Consider the following 19,753-nt stretch of genomic DNA (forward strand, 5'->3'; position numbering starts at 1 on the left):
GAGTTGGTTTAAACCTGTTAAACAAATTTACTGTGTCACTCTCCTTGATTTACCATCTCTGTGGCTGGACCTGCTCCGGACCTTCTGCTTCCCTTCAACCCTCTATCTCTGCTCTCCTTTTAAACAGACTGAAAGTCAATTAACTCCACCACTTCTCCTGACATCATCGTGCTAATACAAGCTGCTCTTGACCTTATGTTTGTGTGTCTTGCCTTGATTGGATTAACTTCAGATGTGGTGTGTGTCCGGCTCTATTACAGAGGCTGTGTTGTGATTTTGAAACCCCCCGGAGCCCCGTCAACCACCCCCCATCCTCCACCCTCCTCCTTCGTATCCTCCTTCTCGTCCTCTTCCTCCAGCCACTGTCCCACCCCTCTCTCTTCTTTTTACACCTCCCTGAAGGTCTGCTTTTCCAACACGCCATCTCCCAACACGAAGAATTGTCACACACACACTCACATATGCCTCTGCTCATGCCTCCAAACAGTCATATCACATGTGAATCCTGCACAGTGATGGAATGCCTGAAGAAACCCGTCACTCCCTGCATCCCTAACCTACGTCTCCTCGTCCTTCCAGTTTTTCCCAGAGTCCGGAGGGGTCATCTCAGACAGTGGGCTTATATCAACTCGATTAAGTGAGTCTGATTGCCGTGGCAAATTGGTCTGGGTTATAACATTATCATTAGCGCCTAAAGTGCGGTCACAATGGGACACGGCAGTGGGATAGGAATGAGGCTAATAGGAGGGGAGGATGTGGTGACACTGGACAGGGAGTGGAGCAAAAATTAAGCAAATAAAAATGAGACCTCCCGCACACACACAAAAAAAAAAAACTACAGAAAGTACATTCAGAAAGGATTTGGGCAGTTAAAATAAACGTATTCAGCATCTTTCTTCCAGAATAATAAGGAGGGACCTTCTGGCTCAAGAATGGAGTGTCTCACCCAGTAATTGTTCCTGGGATGTGACATTTGTCCTCTTTCTGTGGCTTGCTCAAGGTGTCAACACCTTCATCCACCCGAGGGCTTCTTCACTGTGGCTCACGTGCCCTGCAGCAGCCCTGTTTGATCTTTTGAGGACTGTCATCTTATGGCGTGACTCCATGGAAAATGAATTCCGTATTTATTTACACACCAGGTTAATCGTATAGATTCCGGGGTGATTTGAAGTCAAACACCACAACCTGTCATTCATTCCTGATTTTGTTTTTTTGTTGTCGTCTGAGGTAATCCTCTTTTTTGTTCCGTATGGGTTGGAAAACACAAAGAAAGGGATGGTAATGAATTGAATTGCTTATCCTCTAAAAAATACACATACAGCGTGATAAAGCCAGACATCCATGAGTGAGGGAACAGTTTATGAAATATTTTGTCATATCCTCATCTACATTCTGCAGCTCTCCACGTGGCCTACATAAACCTAAGCTCTACGTGTATGTGTGAAGAGAAATTCTCATTCGGGGTCTTGCACAGTGGCCCAGTTTGAGTAAAAATCAGTGTCAATGCATCTCTTATCTAGCGTGCTGGTGCGTGCGAGCCTCTTCCGGTAGCTTAAACAGACTTGTCATGTCGGGAGACGCTGCTGTCAAAACCGGGGACGAATCTGAGGGTGTCAATTGAATGCCGAGAAACGTCTGTCAGTCGTTTTGACGTGGGTCTCTCCACTGTGATTAGCATCACTTAATATTCATGCGTGCTGAGACGCTGCCAAACTGACTGCTGTTATTAGAGAGCATGGAGAGCTGCCTCTCCGTGATAAAAACACTGATGATGTAACAGCCGTGTGCATTATAAGCATGTCAATATGTGCCACCCTGTGTATGCTGGATGGGGTCAAAGTCAATTCAACAAGAGGAGAAGTGATATTGGTTCTCAGACAGGAGGAGTGAAGGCCCGGCATGCTTTGTGTTTGCACGGAGAAGACTGTGGATTAGCTAAACAACACTGCCACTTGCTGTTCATATCTAGGTACTACACTTCAAACAACAAACAAGACACGTTAGCAAGAATGAACTCACATAATGATGAAAGGCTTTAAAATGTAATGTGTATGGTGCTGTTTTTATTTTAGGAGGTTTCTTTTCTTTGAATAAAATGGTTCAAATAAAAAAAAAAACCTGGATCATAATTTTGTAGGGGACATTTTTGTTTTCCATTCAATAGCTTTTTGTTTATTTACTTAATACTAAAATAATTAAATGCAGAGACCAGCGTAATAGGTTTCTATGAATCTGAATACTCCCTACCTTTTTAATATATTTTTCATATATATCTTTTCAGAATCAGAATCAGATCAGCTTTATTGACCAGGTATGCTTGAACACACAAGGAATTTGACTTTGGAAAACTGTGCTCTCTTTGTACAAGGCATAAGAATAAGACATACAAATAAAAAAAAAAATAATAATAACAATAACATCAGCTATAATACAAATACAATAAATACAAACGTAACTTTATTTTGATAGGACAGCAAGAAAGGAAAGACATGAAACATGTTAGCAGAGGAGAGGAGATGGCATGCATTAAGTCATGTTCGGGGATTGATCCTACAAACAGGTGCACCAGTGCAACAAGGACTAAAGCCTCAGTACATGGGGTGCCTGCTCTACCCACTGCGCCTAACCAGCGCACCCATCTGGAGTTTTCTTTCTAGTTCATGCTTGAGAACCAAACATACTGTTTGTCTTTGTCAAACATGCACTATACTGGAAGTTTGTAGGACATTTCACCTTGTTGTTTGATGTTTACAAGATGTCCAACATGGCGGGCAAAGCAGAGTCTGACACTATGATAGACTTTTGACAGACGGATGGTAATTTTAAGATTTTTTTTATCCCAAGATCAACATAATACCCACAAAAAAGTTTTCTTATGAATTCAGTGTTTCCGTTTGAAAATTGAAGTTCATAGCTCTGCATACCTGTTGTATTCTTTCTTATCTCACCCTGTTCATGTTTAAAGCTCCCGTGAGGAACTTTCTGTTGAGTAGATTTCTGCGCCCCCATGGATACCTATCACATCTTTGCTGATCTTGTCCTGTACGTGTATGAGTCACGATTTCTAACAGCAACACAATAATCTCATCCTACTTTCTTTGAACAGTCATGGGTTTTCTTTGCTGAGACCTTCATCGTCACATACTCATTCACAGCAGTTACAGTCATTAAAAATTTACAATATAGAGAATGTCAGTCTTTTTGCTGATGGTCTAGCTTGTTTTTGAAGGTCATAAATACCTTAAATACCATAAATACTCCCCACAGGAGCTTTAAGTAGTGTCTTTGGTATCAAACCTTGGCCGGACTGTGGCCTCTGTTGATTGGTCGCCAGACTGAACCATTAGACCAACCAGTGCCCCTCATCCTGTTATCGTTGAATTGTCAACATTTACCTCACTGTGAAACTTTACTGTAAAAAAATGTAAAAGAAAAAGAGAAAAAAAATCTGTTTTGTCAGCCTGCTGTAACTCACTTTTCTGACAGCAGTGTTACCAGCATTCGAATGTGCTATGTATAAATTATCAATATTGTCACTGATGGTCTTCTGTGCTTTTGTAGGTCATAAAGAGTCATCATATTACTGTTAGGATGTTTCTTAACCATCTAAAAACTCCTCACCAGCTCTAAAAATGTAGCAGACTCACATATAAGTTTATAAACCCAGCTTCTGCTTAGTTTTCTTTTAAATCAATCAAGTTTACAAGACCACCAGTTAAATAATAGTAATGACGTGTACAATGTCTTTTCTACCACTCAAGTACTATTACCCTTTGTCACATACACAGTTACATAAACTGATGGCAGGGACTTTTATGTGAGGTCCTATTAGTGTGAACTAATCTCACACATTACATATACGCCTCTAGCTGTACCACCAGGAGCAAATTTGGGGTCATAGGGTCATGAACACTACATACTTGTGCGTTGTGTGTCCACGTCACTGTGCAATACTCCACTTCAACGCTTGAAGGCCTGTTTCTAGTCCCCGCAACCTTATCTGCTTGCAAGTCCAACAAATGTATACCAACTTCAAGCATTGTGTTAAATTAGAGCCAATAAATGTTGCCTTTGATCATACAGCAATTATTACAAAGATGAGTAGAGAGGAGATGTAGAAGGAGATAGAATATAAGGCAGATGTATAGTCCGATACAGCAATTCCATAAATGCAGGAAATACAATGCTGCCCATCAGACCAATCACAGGGCTTGTGGTCCACGTCATCTCAACACATAGTTACATTTTGGAGTAAGTACACATCAGGCTACCGTTGTAGACTTCTGCACTCGAACAGGGCTCCGTGAAACCTACCGTGTAGGCTATGATGTTGATTCGACACAGAAGTATAAACCAGGCTTACCGCGGAGCAACAGCAATTTTGTTCTTTTAAATCAAGGATTATGGTCTTTCTTGTTTGTGCTTTAAAATCAAATCCTGAGTGTCCACATATACATTATTTTATGATGTGAATAATACCTTTAGCTAAACTTCAGTTATTCATTGTAAGCAAAATCTGAAAGCTTTTATCAGAGTATTTTGTTGTATTTTAGGAGTTCAGTCTTGTGGTGTTACTAAAAATCAAATGAAGAACCAACTTGAGTTTAGTTTGAGATGAAAACAATCGTCTACCTACATTTCTCTGTATGTTTGCTACATTTAAAAGCTTTGCAAGAATATTTTGGAGATCTATTTTCTTTAAGTCATTGCTAGTTATTTAAAATCAAATACAAAGATACATATAAGTTTTATCTGGTTTGGAATACAATCTTTTACCTACTTTTCTTCTCTGTGCTTTGCAAAATTTAAAAGGCTTTTTCAGATTACAGTGAATGCATCAAAACAGGAACCTCTTGAATTATTTTGTTTCATATTAGCAGTTGTACGTGTCAGTTTTGTTTCTCGTTTCTCTACCACACAGTTTTTTTCCTACCTCTGAGAGAGTGTGTGAATGCGTATCACTGTGGCACTCTGACAGTCACGGCCGGGAGGAGGAACAGTGGTGTGCTCGCTGCAGATGGCAGCACACATTTTTCATTCCTTAAACAGACACAAAAAGCAGCTGAGGGACCAGGGCCTGTCTGTAGAATGTGCTGGGGAAGAGTAGGTACTTGGCACAAGTAGCAGAAACAATTAGCGTCACATAAGCAGAGGCCTGAAGCAGCTGGAGAGAAAGAAAGAGAGAGAGGATGGTGGAGGAACAAGGCATCTCATTTTCACCAAGAGGACCTCAGCAGAACTGTGCACACACTCCGAGACATCCCCTCACGCTCTTCGTCACAACTCAAACATTTTTTTAGACAGTTCATGTCACAGCTCATTAGTTGATGCGTTCTTGTCGGCGGTGTGTTTTTGTTTGCATCCGTTGCATTCTTAATTAGGGAATAGAGAGAGGAAGCTGTGTGTCCTTTGAGAGACCTCGCATCCCACTCACATCCCCAAATTCCTTTTTGAACATTCCTGACTACCGTCTTTTCTCCCTGTTGCCGGTTTGAAGATGCAAGATGAGGAGATCTCAAGTGTGGCTCATGTATGAAACGCCTCACTCTACAAAACACAGCTTATTAAACTTTACAGACTTCAAAGATCAAGCTCAAAGACAATCACTTTGTGAGAAGAGCCAGCACATACTGCCTGAAAACCTGGTTTCAATATTTTAAAGTCAAAACTTTAAACTACATGTTCCATTTTGCTAGACTCTTGTGAATGGTAGGATCATATTTCATCATATATCCTGGCTCTTTGATTGCCTGTATTTTTTGACCTCTCTTCTCCCTCGCTGTCCAGTTTCTCTATCAAACATTAACCATGTTCATGACAGCCAAGCTGTAGCCACAGTAATGGTTTTAACAGAATATATACAGCTATGACATGGGAGAAAGACGTTGAGATTAAATGAATGTGAGTTACATACCAATACAGCCTATAGGCTATTTAAAGTAAGCTAACTGTAGCTAACATTAGCTACATTGGCAAGGCAAAGCAAGGCAAGTTTATTTATAAAGCACCATTCATACAAAGAGCAATTCAAAGTGCTTTACAGAATTAAAAACAAAAACCAGACCATTAACAATCAACAAAAACACACATCAAACACTTGGAACATTTACGTTTTATATGCGGCCAGTTATATTTGATCTACTCTCTCTCTCTGTGTACTTATGTCACTTGACGCACATAGTAAATAGTGTTGGGTCTTATTATTTATTTAAATTATGAGGGATTATTAAATAATCAACCCCTCTTCGCTGCTCTGAAGTCTGAAACTTGCAGAGTCTCACTGTCCCGCCAGACACAGAATCACAACTGATCTTGTCTTAACCAAAATAAACCCTTAAATTATTCGATTCATCTCAGAACTTCTTCCCAAGGATTAAGACTCACACATTGAATCTTTCCTGTGTCAAGTCGCAGCCCGAAGTTGGCTCAGACCTCTTGACGACCCGAAGGGTACCTGTATGCCCAACATTTAATTGTAGATCCAAAATCAGGTTCATTCCATAACGCCATACCTTTTTAGAAAATACCCCAATTTAAATTATGACATTAAACAACATAAGCATGAAAACATAAATATTTTGAAATCTAAGATCATTGTGCTTCTCACAGACTGTATATTTAAATGGACGCCTTAAGTGTTCATTGTCTATGAAGCCAAAAGATTTATAGATCCTCCTTCTGATTGCCAGCAGTAAAAGTCACAAGCCCTGCCTCCTCCAATTATACCAGATGGAACATGGATCCAGCTATAACATTCAAATCCAAGTCATATGATATTTTTTCAAACATGGTTCTGTCTTAAGTCTTAAGTTCTCAAATTATTTGTATCAAGCTGGTTAATGTCCAATGTTGTGTTAATTTTCTGAGAAATTTAGTTTTATTTGTTATTTGATGTTTAAAAAAAATGTATTCATTGGTAGCTTTTTAAATACATTTAGAAATATGGCTCCTGCAGAGTTCTGCACCAGATTAGAGTAAAGGAGGAACGGCGAAAGAAAAGCGCAACAAATACTAACACAAGAGTCATTTAACTTTCCTTTTCAATGAGTTTCTAATTTAAATCAATTCAAGTCAAGTCAAATATATTTATAATGCACATTTAAAAACCAGCAGAAGCTGACCAAAGTGCTGTACAATACATACAAAAAGAGATAAACAGACAACAGGAAAGCACATCATTAGGGATTGAAACGTATTCGGGGCTAGAGGACTCAAATGCTAAAATATAAAAGTGTGTTTTGAGGCAAGTCTTAAAAGAGTCGACAGAGGGGGCGGCTCTGATTGAGGAGGGGAGGCTGTTCCAAAGACACGGGGCCTAAAAGCGAGGTCTCCCTTCAGTTTATATTTTGGAGACCCAGTAGACCCATGTCAGAAGACCTCGTTCTCCTCTTTCCTGTTTAAGTACCTATCTTTGCTAAACTGACAGAGTGACCATCGTAACAGACAAAAAGATTGTGTAGTCCGGAACTCTCATAACCTTTCAGAGTCTTTAGCTTTAAGAGTATTGGATAATGCTAGACAAAAACACTGTGAATTTAGTCAAATCAAACACTCTGGAGTGCTGCAGTAAATCTATCTGGACCCCAAACACAGCTGAAATATTTCATGATGAACTTTGCACTCTGCCACCGGACAGTCTGGCTAATGTAAATACAGCAGACAGGGATGTGGAGATCCTTTCCGGGGCTTTTCAAACTCTTATAATGAGGGACAGATATTCAATTTGTTATCTTAAGTAAAAACTGAAATTATGCTATTTCTAACACCCAGAAAATTGGTCTTTGAAGGTATTTATATTCTACTAAAATAAATCCACGTCAATCTTAAAGATTGCAGTGTTTGCAGTACAGTGCTAACAAAAAGGTGCATTCAGAAACAGAATGGAATACACACACTTTAAAACAGTTAGAAGTGTTTGTATGGATTCTACAATAAGTGATATAATGCTGCAGTGTTCTGAAAATGATGGCTTCAGAAAATCAAAAAAAGTTCCTCTTTTCTCATAGATTTCCAGTAATTCCATCTTTTGTCTGTCTGTCAGAGAATAGACTTTAAAATCCTGCTGATGGTTATAAAGCACTGAATGGTTTAGGCCCAAAATACATTGCTGCTCTGCTGCTACTGTATGAACCATCTGGACCTCTGAGGTCATCAGGTATGGTCTGCTTTCAGTCCCAAGAGTCAGAACGAAACATGGTGAAGCAGCGTTCAGTCATTATGCACCACATATATGGAATGCACTCCCTGAAATCTGTAGGTCCGCTCCATCTCTCACCTCTTTTAAATCAAAGATTAAGACTTTTTTATTTGCCACTGCCTTCCTATCTTAGCTCATTTTAAACTCATTTTAGATGCAAATTTTAAATTTACTTTTAATATATTTGTAATTTTCCTTTTCTTTTCTGTTTTATTATATTGGTCATTTTAATTATGTTCATTTATGCTTGTCTGAATGTTTCCAATGCTTTTAATGTTTCATGTAAAGCACATTGAGTTGCCCTCGTGTATGAAATGCGCTATACAAATAAAGTTGCCTTGCCTTGCCTTTTCTTTCAACTTTCAGAAAAATAAATGCTCAAACACAAACTTTCCTGTTTGACATAAAATAAACAGTATTAGTCCTTGCAAAAAAGTCCTACTTACGCAACATACTTAAAAATCAATAAGCTGGTCCCTCCAAGGTTACAGTAAACAAACACTAACAGTACAAAAAGGACAGACAGTGGAGGTTTAGATGATTTCCTTCCTCTAATAAAGCAGAAGACCCAGGACACAATGGAGACCAGTATTAAAATGCTTTTCTGCATTGCCCTGGCTGCTGCACTATCAGGTATGAGATGATGGATTAGTGTATAATCAGGCAGGTCACTGAAGTTTCTTTTATTGCTGGTATTACTTTGCTACTGTTCTGTCTCTGGTCTTTCAGGTGTGGGGAATTCTGGATTGATTGGGAAACCACAGCGGTGGAAAGGGACGATCCTGTGCTGCAGTACGTCGTTAACAACTCACTGAGGGAGCACCCGGTGCTCACCAAACTTCGACTGGTAAGAGAAACACAACATCAGAGAGCCTGCTGACCTTAATGCACAAAGGGCTTCAATGAGGGACAGTGATAAGAACTTCTGTTGATCTGACAAAAATGATAACCATTTCCTTGTTACTCAAGCACTTATCTTGATTATGTTTAATGAGCAAATATTTTACTTTGAATTAACTTTTGATCATATGACATGCAGCTAGAGTTAATTTAACATTAGTCTATCAACTTGGTTTTAGTATTCTGCTCTGAAATAAGGATTTGTTTTTTCTTTAGTCTAGTGATGGCAAACACCTAGTTTCAAATATTTTCCAGTATTAGAGTAACTAGGGTTATGAAAAAAAATTACACTGAAATTATACTTGTTTAAACTATATAGGACAATAAGGACCAGATTCTTGCAATATTTGTCTTCATTTGACAAACCTGCAGTGTTTAACTTAACTTACAAACACACATTAACTACTTAAAAATAGCTCTAACTTTACACGACATCAGCAGAATTCAGTCTGACACATGCAATATCAAAAAACGAATTGATACTACATATCGTATCTGACTTACAAAATGGTTAATACTGTAGAACTTCTGATTATCAGCCAAATTAAAGTACTATCAAAGGAAAATTACTGCATGAGATTGCAAACCATTGGCTTTGATATTAACTAGATTATGCTTACAGTGTTGTTTTATTACTTTTACTTTAGTAAAGTTTCAAGATCTTCCTCAACCACCAGCTAGCTGCAGGTCATCTGACCCGGCTAAAGAGAAGCGCCAGTGCCACTTTCATATATTTATTTCACAAAGTGTTCCCTATAAGATTATTTTGAATTTGTTTGATCATCTTTAGCTTAGCATGGACAGGCACACATTGAAATGTATCAATATGCTGAAGCCATCAGCTGGTTATTTAGGTCAGAGGATGGCTGGTTGGTCATCTGGTGCTCCGGGCTAAAAACTAAAGATGGCTGTGGCTTTGAAGTTGATGGTTCTGAAGTTTGGAAATCAGTGAAAACTTTTGATACTTTTAAAATTTGTTAAGGACGTGCATGCTCGTATTTAATTTGGTTAGTTTGTGTATCATTTTATTTTATAGATCTAAATCTAACAAACAAAGAACAAGACTATCACCTCACTTAAAATCTCTGGCTCTCAGCAGTATGAAGTTTGACCACTAGAGGGCAGCAAAGTGAAAGAAAATACAGCAACAATCTGCTGAGGAATACCAGGAAATGCTGTCCATCCTTTAAGGCAGACCATACAATATTAAATAATTGTGTGTTCATTATTTATGTATTTTTTTATTCCAGTTAACCCTTCAGGACCAATGGAGCATGATGATGGTGTCAAGTGAACAAGCCCAGCTGATGGCAACCTCATTAAGCTGATCAACGGAACTAAAGCTATTGAAATTGGTGAGTGAGATCAAACAGGAGACAGGAAGTAGAAATGTTCATTACAGTGGGAAAAGTTCAAAAGAACAAGAATACCTTGGAGGTCAGATGAAGTATGATATACTGAATAAATGCAGTTTACTTTGTAGTACTAAAATATGTCACTATGAATATCCAGGGATTATCTAAAGAGAAAAGATCACAAACATCAACACAACCTGAAAATTCTTTACAGGCACTTTAAGATAACTTTGTTTTTCCTGTGCAGGGATGTACACTGGGTACAATGCACTGAGCATGGCTCTGGCCATGCCGGAGAATGGCCGTGTAGTGGCTTGTGAAAGCGAAGAAACATATATAAACATCGCCAGACCTTTATTTGCTGAGGTAAGAACATGTCTGTCCAATTGGCATTATTCACATTATCTACATCTGATCAAAGAAGATTCTGTTAATACAGAGGTTTGTCAACGAAACTCATCATGGATTATATAAGTTGATAAATGTGAGTTGCATTACAAAATGAAGCTCATGTGCAAGTTTCAGAAGATTGTTACCTCAGTCACAGTTAAATAGTGCAGCAGATAGCAAGCTGTACATCTACTTTCTGTCGGTATGTCTTATTCTGCCTGAGACGGTAAAAAGGTGTCTGCTCAGGAGACTGTCACTTAAAGTTGCAAAGTCAAACAGCAAAATCAATCCCTGGTTGAGCCTTCCCTGACACTGTCTTTAAAAAGCAACTGAAAGAAGAAAAAACACTTACACTCCTTGTATCTCTCCTTAGCTCAATTTAACCTTTTTTTCTGTAGGCTGAAGTTGAAAATAAGATTGATGTACGGCATCAGTTAGCCTTACAGACACTAGGTAAGATATTCTTTTATCTCATTAATTGTTCTTGATGAAATAACTTTGGGTTGCATTTCAAGTTTTGACTGTTTTCCTTAGATGAGCTGATAGCAGCGGGTGAAGCTGGAACATATGACTTTGTGTTCATCGATGCTGATAAATCCAACTATGACAACTACTATGAGAAGTCCCTTGAGCTCATACACAAAGGAGGAGTCATTGCAATCGACAATGTGAGTACAGTTCACAAAGGCAGATAGAGAATTAGTCAGAGAACACCTGTTGTGGTATTGAGAAGTTCACAACCTGTTTATACAGAATCACACACCTCTGTTGTTTCTGTTTTCAAAGGTGCTGTGGGGCGGAAGGGTTGTCAATCCTTCTCCCCAAGACTTCACCTCGCAGGCTCTGGACGCTCTTAATAGAAAGCTACACACAGACCAGAGGATTGATCTGAGCATGCTCACTGTGGGCGATGGGCTCACCCTTGCCATTAAACGTTAAATCACGCCTCACAGCTTTCATCCTAAAGCTGACTATTTTCTCTTTAAAAAAATATCTGATCTGAAGGGAATTGCTTCCTGTAGAGCTGCAGCAGTCATCCAGTGAATATTTTTTTTACAGCAGAATAAACATTATAACTTCCTCTCAGTTTACTGTCTTTTCTAAGATGACCTGAAATCAATGCAGTTGAAGATGACATCACAGCTCATCAAGGGGCGTCATATTCCTGTAAACATTGACCAAAGATTTTTAAGTAGATCAGTTAAAATGTGAAGAAAATGAAGAAATCCCAAATTATATTTCATGCATTAAACCAAAGTTTTTTTTTAAAGGTACTTTATTGATCCCCAGGGGGGAAATTCAATTTTTTCACTCATGCTATTTTGGACATGCTACACATTCAGTTTTTTTGGTATATACACACAAATGCACACACATGCAGTGAACATGCTTAGGGAGGGATGTCAGAGTGAGGATACTGCCGGCAACCAGCGCACCCCGAGCAGTTGGGGGTTCGGTGCCTTGCTCAAGGGCACCTTGGCAGTGCCCAGGCAGGTGAACCAGCACCTCTCAAGCCACCAGTCCACTTGCCAAACTTCGTCCATACTGTGACTCGAACCAGCAACCCTTCGGTTCCCAAGCCAAGTCCCTATGGACTGAGCTACTGCCAGCACCTTTATCAGCATTACATTACTGTTACATGATTTAAAAGAAAATAATCTACATCAGAATCAGAATCAGAATCAGCTTTATTCGCCAAGTATGCTTGAACACACAAGGAATTTGACTTTGGTAAACTGTGCTCTCTTTGTACAAGGCATAAGAATAGGAATAAGAATAAGAACTACAATAAAAAATAAAATAAAAATATAATAACAATAACCTTAGCTATAAATACAAAGAAACAACAAATAGGCTTGACTAATATGTACAGGCTAAAATAATATGATAAAGTGCAGTGGTGAGTTGCAGAGGTAGTTTTACATTATAAAATAGAAGTTAAATAATACAAAAAATAGAAATATGGAATTCTGCTTGAGAATTGTTGCATTGTATATCTACATGTATATTTACAGAGAGTATTTATCTGACAGGTATGACACTGTTATGGTTTAGTGTTCATCAGAGTGACAGCCTGGGGGAAGAAACTGTTCTTATGGCGGGTTGTTTTGGCGCACAGTGATCTGTAGCGCCTGCCGGAGGGGAGGAGTTTGAAGAATTTGTGTCCAGGGTGTGAGGGGTCAGCGGTGATGCCACCTGCCCGTTTCCTGGCCCGGGACCGGTACAAGTCCTGGATGGGGGGCAGGTCGACACCGATGATTTTTTCTGCAGTCCTTATAGTCCGTTGCAGTCTGTGTTTGTCTAGTTTGGTTGCAGAGCCAAACCAGACAGTGATGGAGGTGCACAGAACAGACTGGATGATGGAGGTGTAGAACATGATCAGCAGCTCCTGGGGCAGGTCATGTTCTACACCTCCATCATCCAGTGTTACATGTTACATGTTGATATTAATTTAAAACAGAAAACATTTTCAAAGAATCTGTTAGGGAATCATTTATGTGGTATACATACAGGTGTATTTTTGTTTTTCAAAAGTGTTCAGGGATATTGAGATAAAGGGAAAAGTAGAAACTATGGTGAAGACCAACATTCAATGGCCACAGTGAAGAAGCACCTGCAGAATGCAAGGTATGATGAAGTTAGTCATCTTCTGACCAGAAACCTGGAAAGAGGCAGAGCACACCAACACACAAGAGCAAGCACAAGAACAGAAACATACAACAAAGGGGGAAGAAAAGAAGAGTGGAATCTCCAGGGCCATCAAAATGATCCAGAATTTGTAGTCCCTTTTTTGCTATCCCAGATAAAACTGATCTTATGGATCTTGTCCTGGTTTCTCAAAAGCTTTTCAGATAGGATCATTCTGATCCAGATACCACAAGATCAGGATTACAGAATCTAGATTTGCAGTCTTTGAATAGACCAGCATCTGTTGGTCAAAGTAATACATTTCATTAACCTGGTATGTATATTAAATGTGTGTTTGGGATAAAAACAATAAATTCAAACAAAACACTTTTTTTATCAGCATACTAATGTTTTTAATTGCCCCGGTCACTGATAAACAACACGCAAGAGGGCCCCCACTCTTCAGGGGTAGAACCGCCCCATAAGAGGTGACGTCTGGTAAAAGTTTTTCAAATTCTAGTTGAAACTATTTAATGTTGAAGTATTTAATTTAGAATGGATATTGTTTAAGTATGGCCTGTGTTGCTTTACTATGCAAGCATTGAATAAAAGAATGATGAATGATAAATGTGTCCTACATGTCTCTACATCCACTTGAATCCACGCTGAATCCACCTTTCCAGTGGGATCAGGATAATCCTGATTTTTAGCATCGAACCTATAATAATCTCCACTATAGAGTTTTGAAATACCCAAAATCAACATTTGATCTGGATTCTGGGCAGGATTGGATTACCAATCCGTATCCCATTTTTGTAGGATCAGGATCCCATTTCTGCTTTTAAAATACCCAATTTTTTATGATGTAATCCTATCCAGATCATTCTGATCCAGATTTAAGTTTTTTTTTAAACTGGGCCCAGGAGGAGAAAGATTTAGATTTGGCACCAACAACCAAGCAAGAACGGTTGAGAAAGGGAAGTCCAGGGTATCTGTTGGCCACTGATCCATGATTAAATGTTATTAATTGTACAAGTACCTCAGAATTATATCATAGTATGCTGCAGTACTTGAATACATGGATTGAATTCCAATCTACTGCTGAAAATATCTGTGTCTGAAAAAAGCCTCATAACTTAAATCACAGCTTTTCCTCTGGAGCTCTTTCTGGTTTACCAAAGAAAGGTGGAGTAGAAAGACAGATGACGTCACATGCTCACTGCAGTAAAGCAGGTTGATGGTGTCTTACGTCGCCTGGTAAAAGCAGAAGGCTTATGAATGTATTAAACGCTCTGAAAAACAAACCACTATTACCACTGCTAAAAAAATAATAGGCCTAATTCAGAGGGTTGATCACTGATACACGCGCTCCGTTCAGTCACGTGACCGCTCTCTGCGACAGAATGTAGTGTAAGCTCTCATTAAAGCACCAGCTGATGCTACACCTTTTCAGCACCGCGGACAGCTCCGTTCTGCAGACCGTGCAGATGGCAATGGTTATAAAAGTCCTCGAGGAGCAACTCTACATCGGACGTCCACCACGCCAGCCCGAGATACAACATGGATAACAGATTCAGCTTCTCACGCAGAGCCCCTCAGGATGAGTATTTACAATACAAACCAGCAACACGCGCAGCATTAGATACCAGAGCCACGTCCACGAGCATGAGTCTGGGGTTGAAAGAGAAGATTTGATGCATGGTTTAAACGATCGTCTTGCAGGTTTCATACACAAGGTGCACCAGCTGGAAAGCCAGAATCAGCTGCTGGAGAGAGAGATCGAGGAGATCAGAGGGAAAGCAAAACCCGCATCCTGTTTGGAGGAGGAGTACGGACCGGAGCTGGGGAAGCTGAGAGAGCTGGTTCAGGATATCTCTCATCAGAAGCATCAGATTGAAATAGAGCACCAGAATTTAGAGGACGAAGTGTGCAATTTGAAAAGACAGCATGAACAGGAGGCGCTCGGCAGATCAGATGCAGAGAGGAGTATTGTGCTCCTCAAGAAGGACATCAATGACGCGTATCAAGCTAAGCTACACCTGGACAAGAAGGTGCAGACTCTTGTGGACGAAATCCACTTTCTCAAGGGAAACCACGAGGCCGAAGTTTCTGAGATGTTTGACCAAATCCAGAATGCGCAGGTGAGCGTCAAGGCACATGGATTTGGCGACCCTGGCGTCACTGCGGCACTGAGGGGCATCAGAGCACAGCTGGAAGGTCATAGCATGTCAGACCTCCAGCAGGTGGGAGAAACTTTCCGATCTCAGTTTGCAAAACTTACAGATGCCGCTGAGAGCAAGAGAGAGGCGTTGAAAAGTGACCCAGCAGGAGATCCAGGAGTACAGGAGGCGCCTGCAGGCCAAGAACATCGAGCTGGACTGCGCTAAGGCACCAGAGAGGCGATGGAGAAGCAGCTGCATGAAGTGGAGGATCGCCACAATGAGGAAATGATACATTACCAGGTGAGGCTTTTTCTGAATACGACTTTTTTTTCAGTGCTCATGTGATGTGCATGATTAAAATTCTCTCTTATTTCTGATCACAGAACACAATCAAAGAACTTGAAAACGAGCTCATCAGCTGCAAGTTGACATGTCTGGTTACCTGCGAGAATACCAGGACCTGTTGAACGTGAAGATGGCTTTGGATGTGGAGATCATGTCTTCAGGTAAAGTATGACGATCCAGAGATTCTATGTACATTTATATAATAAGGGTATATTCATTGGAGGTTTTAAATCATGATTTCCTCAATATTTTGCTGAGTCTCCCTTTGTGGTTTTTCCTTTTAATTGTTGTCAAGCTTCCGTCATCCTGGCCTCTGATTGGTTCAGCAACACGATGCTAAAAATGAAGTAATGTAGTCTGAAGTTTGGGGGAGTGAAAAGTGGTTGAAGAAAGTGGTCTCTATCCTCCACCTTTCTCATTCAGTGATCCATAAAGCCTACATTATCAAAGAACAGAAGTATTCTAAGTAGAGGATAATGTATAGTGAGCAGGTGGTGCAAACTATTAAAATCCAGACAGGGCGAGCAAGACGTAATTAACATATTTTTATAGTTATGTGATGATAAGTTTGTATAACTAAAATTGGCCCCAGTAGCTCCTCAGGGTGCTCTACATCTGTGTTCAGTAACTGTACTTATTTCTCAACTCTCAAACACCTGCCTGAGATGGATACTAATGTTTTTGCCAGTGTCAACAGGCAGAAGTGAAATAAGCTGGGCTATTCAGGGGTTGATTTGGTTTTGACGTTTGATGTATAACCACAGCTCTGTGATAAAATATATGAAAATATGACTGCCCTGGCATTGGCTGGAACTTGGTATAAAATCATGACAAGGATTAAGCAGTGTAGTAAATGTGATAAATTCAGTTTTAATATAGTGTGGTAAATATGTCTCCTTTTTTTGCAGGAAACTCCTCTGTGGTGAGGAAGCTCGCCTCTCCTCCATGTCAGACTCCAACATCACCCTGCCTTACATCTACCACCAGTCCCCCATTTACACCCTGCCCTGCCTCAGCAGACCGGGCGCTCCGCACAGACGAGCCGAGCCACAGTACAAGTTTGTAGAGGAGATCATAACGGAGACCACCAGGGAATAGAGATGTCTGAGTTTGAGGAGACCGGATCTGAGGAGACGGAGGGGGGAAGGGACGAACAGGAGTGTACCAAAAGGGATAAAGGGGGCAGTGAGGAAGAAGAGGACGGTAATAAAGACAGTGGAGAGGAAGAGGGTGAGCAGGTGCCTGATAGTGAGCAGGATCAAGTCACAGATTTAGTAATGGAGATGAAGGTGAGAGTCCTGTGAGGTAGATGATGATGCTACAGATCAGATAAGCAAAGAGGCAGAGGAGACTGAAGCAGCTGACCAAGTAGAAAACACTGAAAGTGACGTTTTATTAAGTGAGAGGAAGGAGGAAGAAGAACATGAGTTAAATCAAAAAGTAGCTGAAATCGCACAAGGCGAAAAGACGCTGTGGTTCTTAAAGACCTCTCTTCAAAACCAGAGGATGTAAAGCCAGAGGTCCCTGCAGAGGAGAAGAAAACTGATGATGCTGAAAACGGACACCCTGGGAAAGATCAAGTGACTAAGCCTGTTGAGGAAACTTTGGTCGATGTGTCTAAAGGATCAGACAAAACTCCAGAGCTAAGCAGTGGTGTCCAAGAGAAAGATAAAGGTCCATCTTTGGCTTCAGAAACCGCAGAGGTTAAGAGCACTCTGCTGCTAAGATGGAGGATACTTCAGAAAAGGCTTCACTGTCTTCATCTACAACACTCAAACCTGAGGACAAGGAGAAAAGTCAAGCACCGCCAAAGAAATCAGTGAATCTGAAGCTGCAAAAAGTGCAGATAAAGTAGCAATAGGCCTCCAAAATGGTAAAGATGATAGCAATAAAGGCCCAGAAGAAGAGCCATCTCCAGTATCTAATGTGAAAGGTCTTCCTGAAGCAGAGGAAAAAAAGCTGAGCAGTGCAGTCCAAAGTGTTTCACCAAAGGAGAAACAGATGCAGGTATTAAGGAGTTACAGCAGGGGGCAGCAGAGAGCAGCCAGGATCACAAATCCAAGCTGAGCGAAGTCTCAGAGAAAATTACAAACCTGAAGGAAAGCCTGAGAAGATGGAGAGCAGTAGCAGCCAGGATCAGAAATCAAAGCTGAGTGAAGTCTCAGAGACAATGACAAAACCTGAAGGAAAGCCTGAGAAGATGGAGAGTAGTAGCAGCAAGGATCAAAAATCCAAGCAGAGTGAAGTCTCAGAGAATATGACAAAACCTGAAGGAAAGCCTGAGAAGATTGAGAGCAGTAAAGCAGCAAGTTAAGAGAGCCAAACAGAGAGGGATGTCTGCTGAGGTAGAGGAACAAAGGACCTTCAACCTTTAAAGAATGACGCAGCATTTGATGGGCACACTTCAGGGACAAAGAAGCTCAAACAGGGAATGGCTTATTCAGCACATATGCAAAGTCAATGCATCAAGCAGAGCAACGAAGGAGGAAGCACAAAACTGCACTGTCTCCAGAACGAACATTACAGGAGAGCATGATTCCTGTAATGCTTGCAGCGATTCACCTTGAACTTTAAATCATTTATGATTGAGTTGTGATGTTTATGAAGAACCTTTGACTCACCAGTGTTATCATGAATGTAGAAAAGCCAGGTTTAATTTGTCTGTTTGCATTGCTATGTGATGAGAAATAAATACAATGAACAAAAAAATCCTCTTGAGTATTGTGTGAATATCTACCTCCACAGATATGCGGATTCTGTTTGATCCCTTACATTATTCTACCATTAGATGCTTTCTTTCCTCACCACTCTTAGTTAAATGAGGAAATAAATGTAATGAGTCATACAGAGACCAGCTGAAGACTTGTGAAGAGCTGCACAAAAAGGTGACTCATGGCTCGGCACACACAGACGAACCCTTGTAATATATCAATTAATTAAACACATTACAAAATAATTAAAAGGTATTCGCCTTACCTTTCAGGGAAGCGACCGGCATCAGCCAAAAGAAGCTGCAGCTCCTCAACTTGTACCCTCTACTTGTTTTCAAAGGACATCCATGATTCACGTGGGTCACGACTCCAAGATGAAAAATCTAATTTTATCCGCAAGATCTCCAATTAAAAACTTATCCATTATGTATCCGTTTTCCTGTTATCAGAATAATCCTCTGAAGACCTTTTGTTCAACCTACTCCCAAAGGTTTGTTTACTAAAGTTGGCTCATTAGAGAAAATTGTAAGCTTGTTTTTTGTCAAGAGTCGTCTCTCGACCACTTTTGAGTCCATTCTGTTGCTTTAAACTAAATTCCCCTGTAGGCTGCATTTAGATTTACTTCTTAATTGTCTTTATTTTCCTTTAATCTTTACCTATGAAAGGTTTTAAGCCTAAACACCTGGGACATTCAAAACAGAATTTAGAGTGCAGGCACCTCTACCTTCTTCCTTCCAAACTCTGAGTGTAAACAAAGACACCTGAGAGTATTTCGGATGCAGTTGTGCATCCCTTTTATCAACCATTAACATCCAAAAATCTCAGATTCAAGGAAGCTCGCCAAAGACCTTCAATAGAAGACGACCTTTGCACAACTGCTCTAAAAAAATGTAAATAGAGGTTTCTATAAAGAGCTAGTAACGTGGCTTTAGTTTTTGCCGTTTCATTAATACCATTCGTGCATTTTTAGATATTACTAATGGCATCTTAATATTTGATACATGCAGTACTTCTGCAAGGTTAATATTCATAGAACAAGCTCATAATGACTTGTTAGTGCCACTT

At 40.1% G+C, this 19,753-nt stretch overlaps 2 protein-coding genes across 2 annotated transcripts; both read left to right on the plus strand.

Annotated features, from left to right (window-relative positions):
* The first annotated feature begins 8,775 nt into the window (after positions 1-8,775).
* On the plus strand, positions 8,776-11,928 carry comtd1 (catechol-O-methyltransferase domain containing 1). The gene is given in 10 exon segments (XM_034682298.1): positions 8,776-8,830; positions 8,927-8,954; positions 8,956-8,971; positions 8,973-9,044; positions 10,348-10,405; positions 10,408-10,452; positions 10,700-10,818; positions 11,241-11,295; positions 11,377-11,510; positions 11,629-11,928. Coding segments are annotated over 10 exon segments (735 nt in total). The 3' UTR covers positions 11,782-11,928.
* A 2,876-nt stretch (positions 11,929-14,804) lies between these two features.
* LOC117811714 (neurofilament light polypeptide) lies at positions 14,805-18,673 on the plus strand. Its single transcript, XM_034682147.1, is given in 14 exon segments — positions 14,805-15,142; positions 15,145-15,788; positions 15,790-15,853; positions 15,856-15,932; positions 16,016-16,055; positions 16,058-16,133; positions 16,880-17,070; positions 17,073-17,249; positions 17,252-17,275; positions 17,278-17,442; positions 17,445-17,693; positions 17,696-17,785; positions 17,788-17,973; positions 17,976-18,673. Coding segments are annotated over 14 exon segments (2,250 nt in total). The 5' UTR covers positions 14,805-15,030; the 3' UTR covers positions 18,131-18,673.
* Positions 18,674-19,753: the final 1,080 nt, after the last annotated feature.

Source organism: Notolabrus celidotus, chromosome 4 (assembly GCF_009762535.1).
Source record: "Notolabrus celidotus isolate fNotCel1 chromosome 4, fNotCel1.pri, whole genome shotgun sequence".
Taxonomy (NCBI): domain Eukaryota; kingdom Metazoa; phylum Chordata; class Actinopteri; order Labriformes; family Labridae; genus Notolabrus; species Notolabrus celidotus.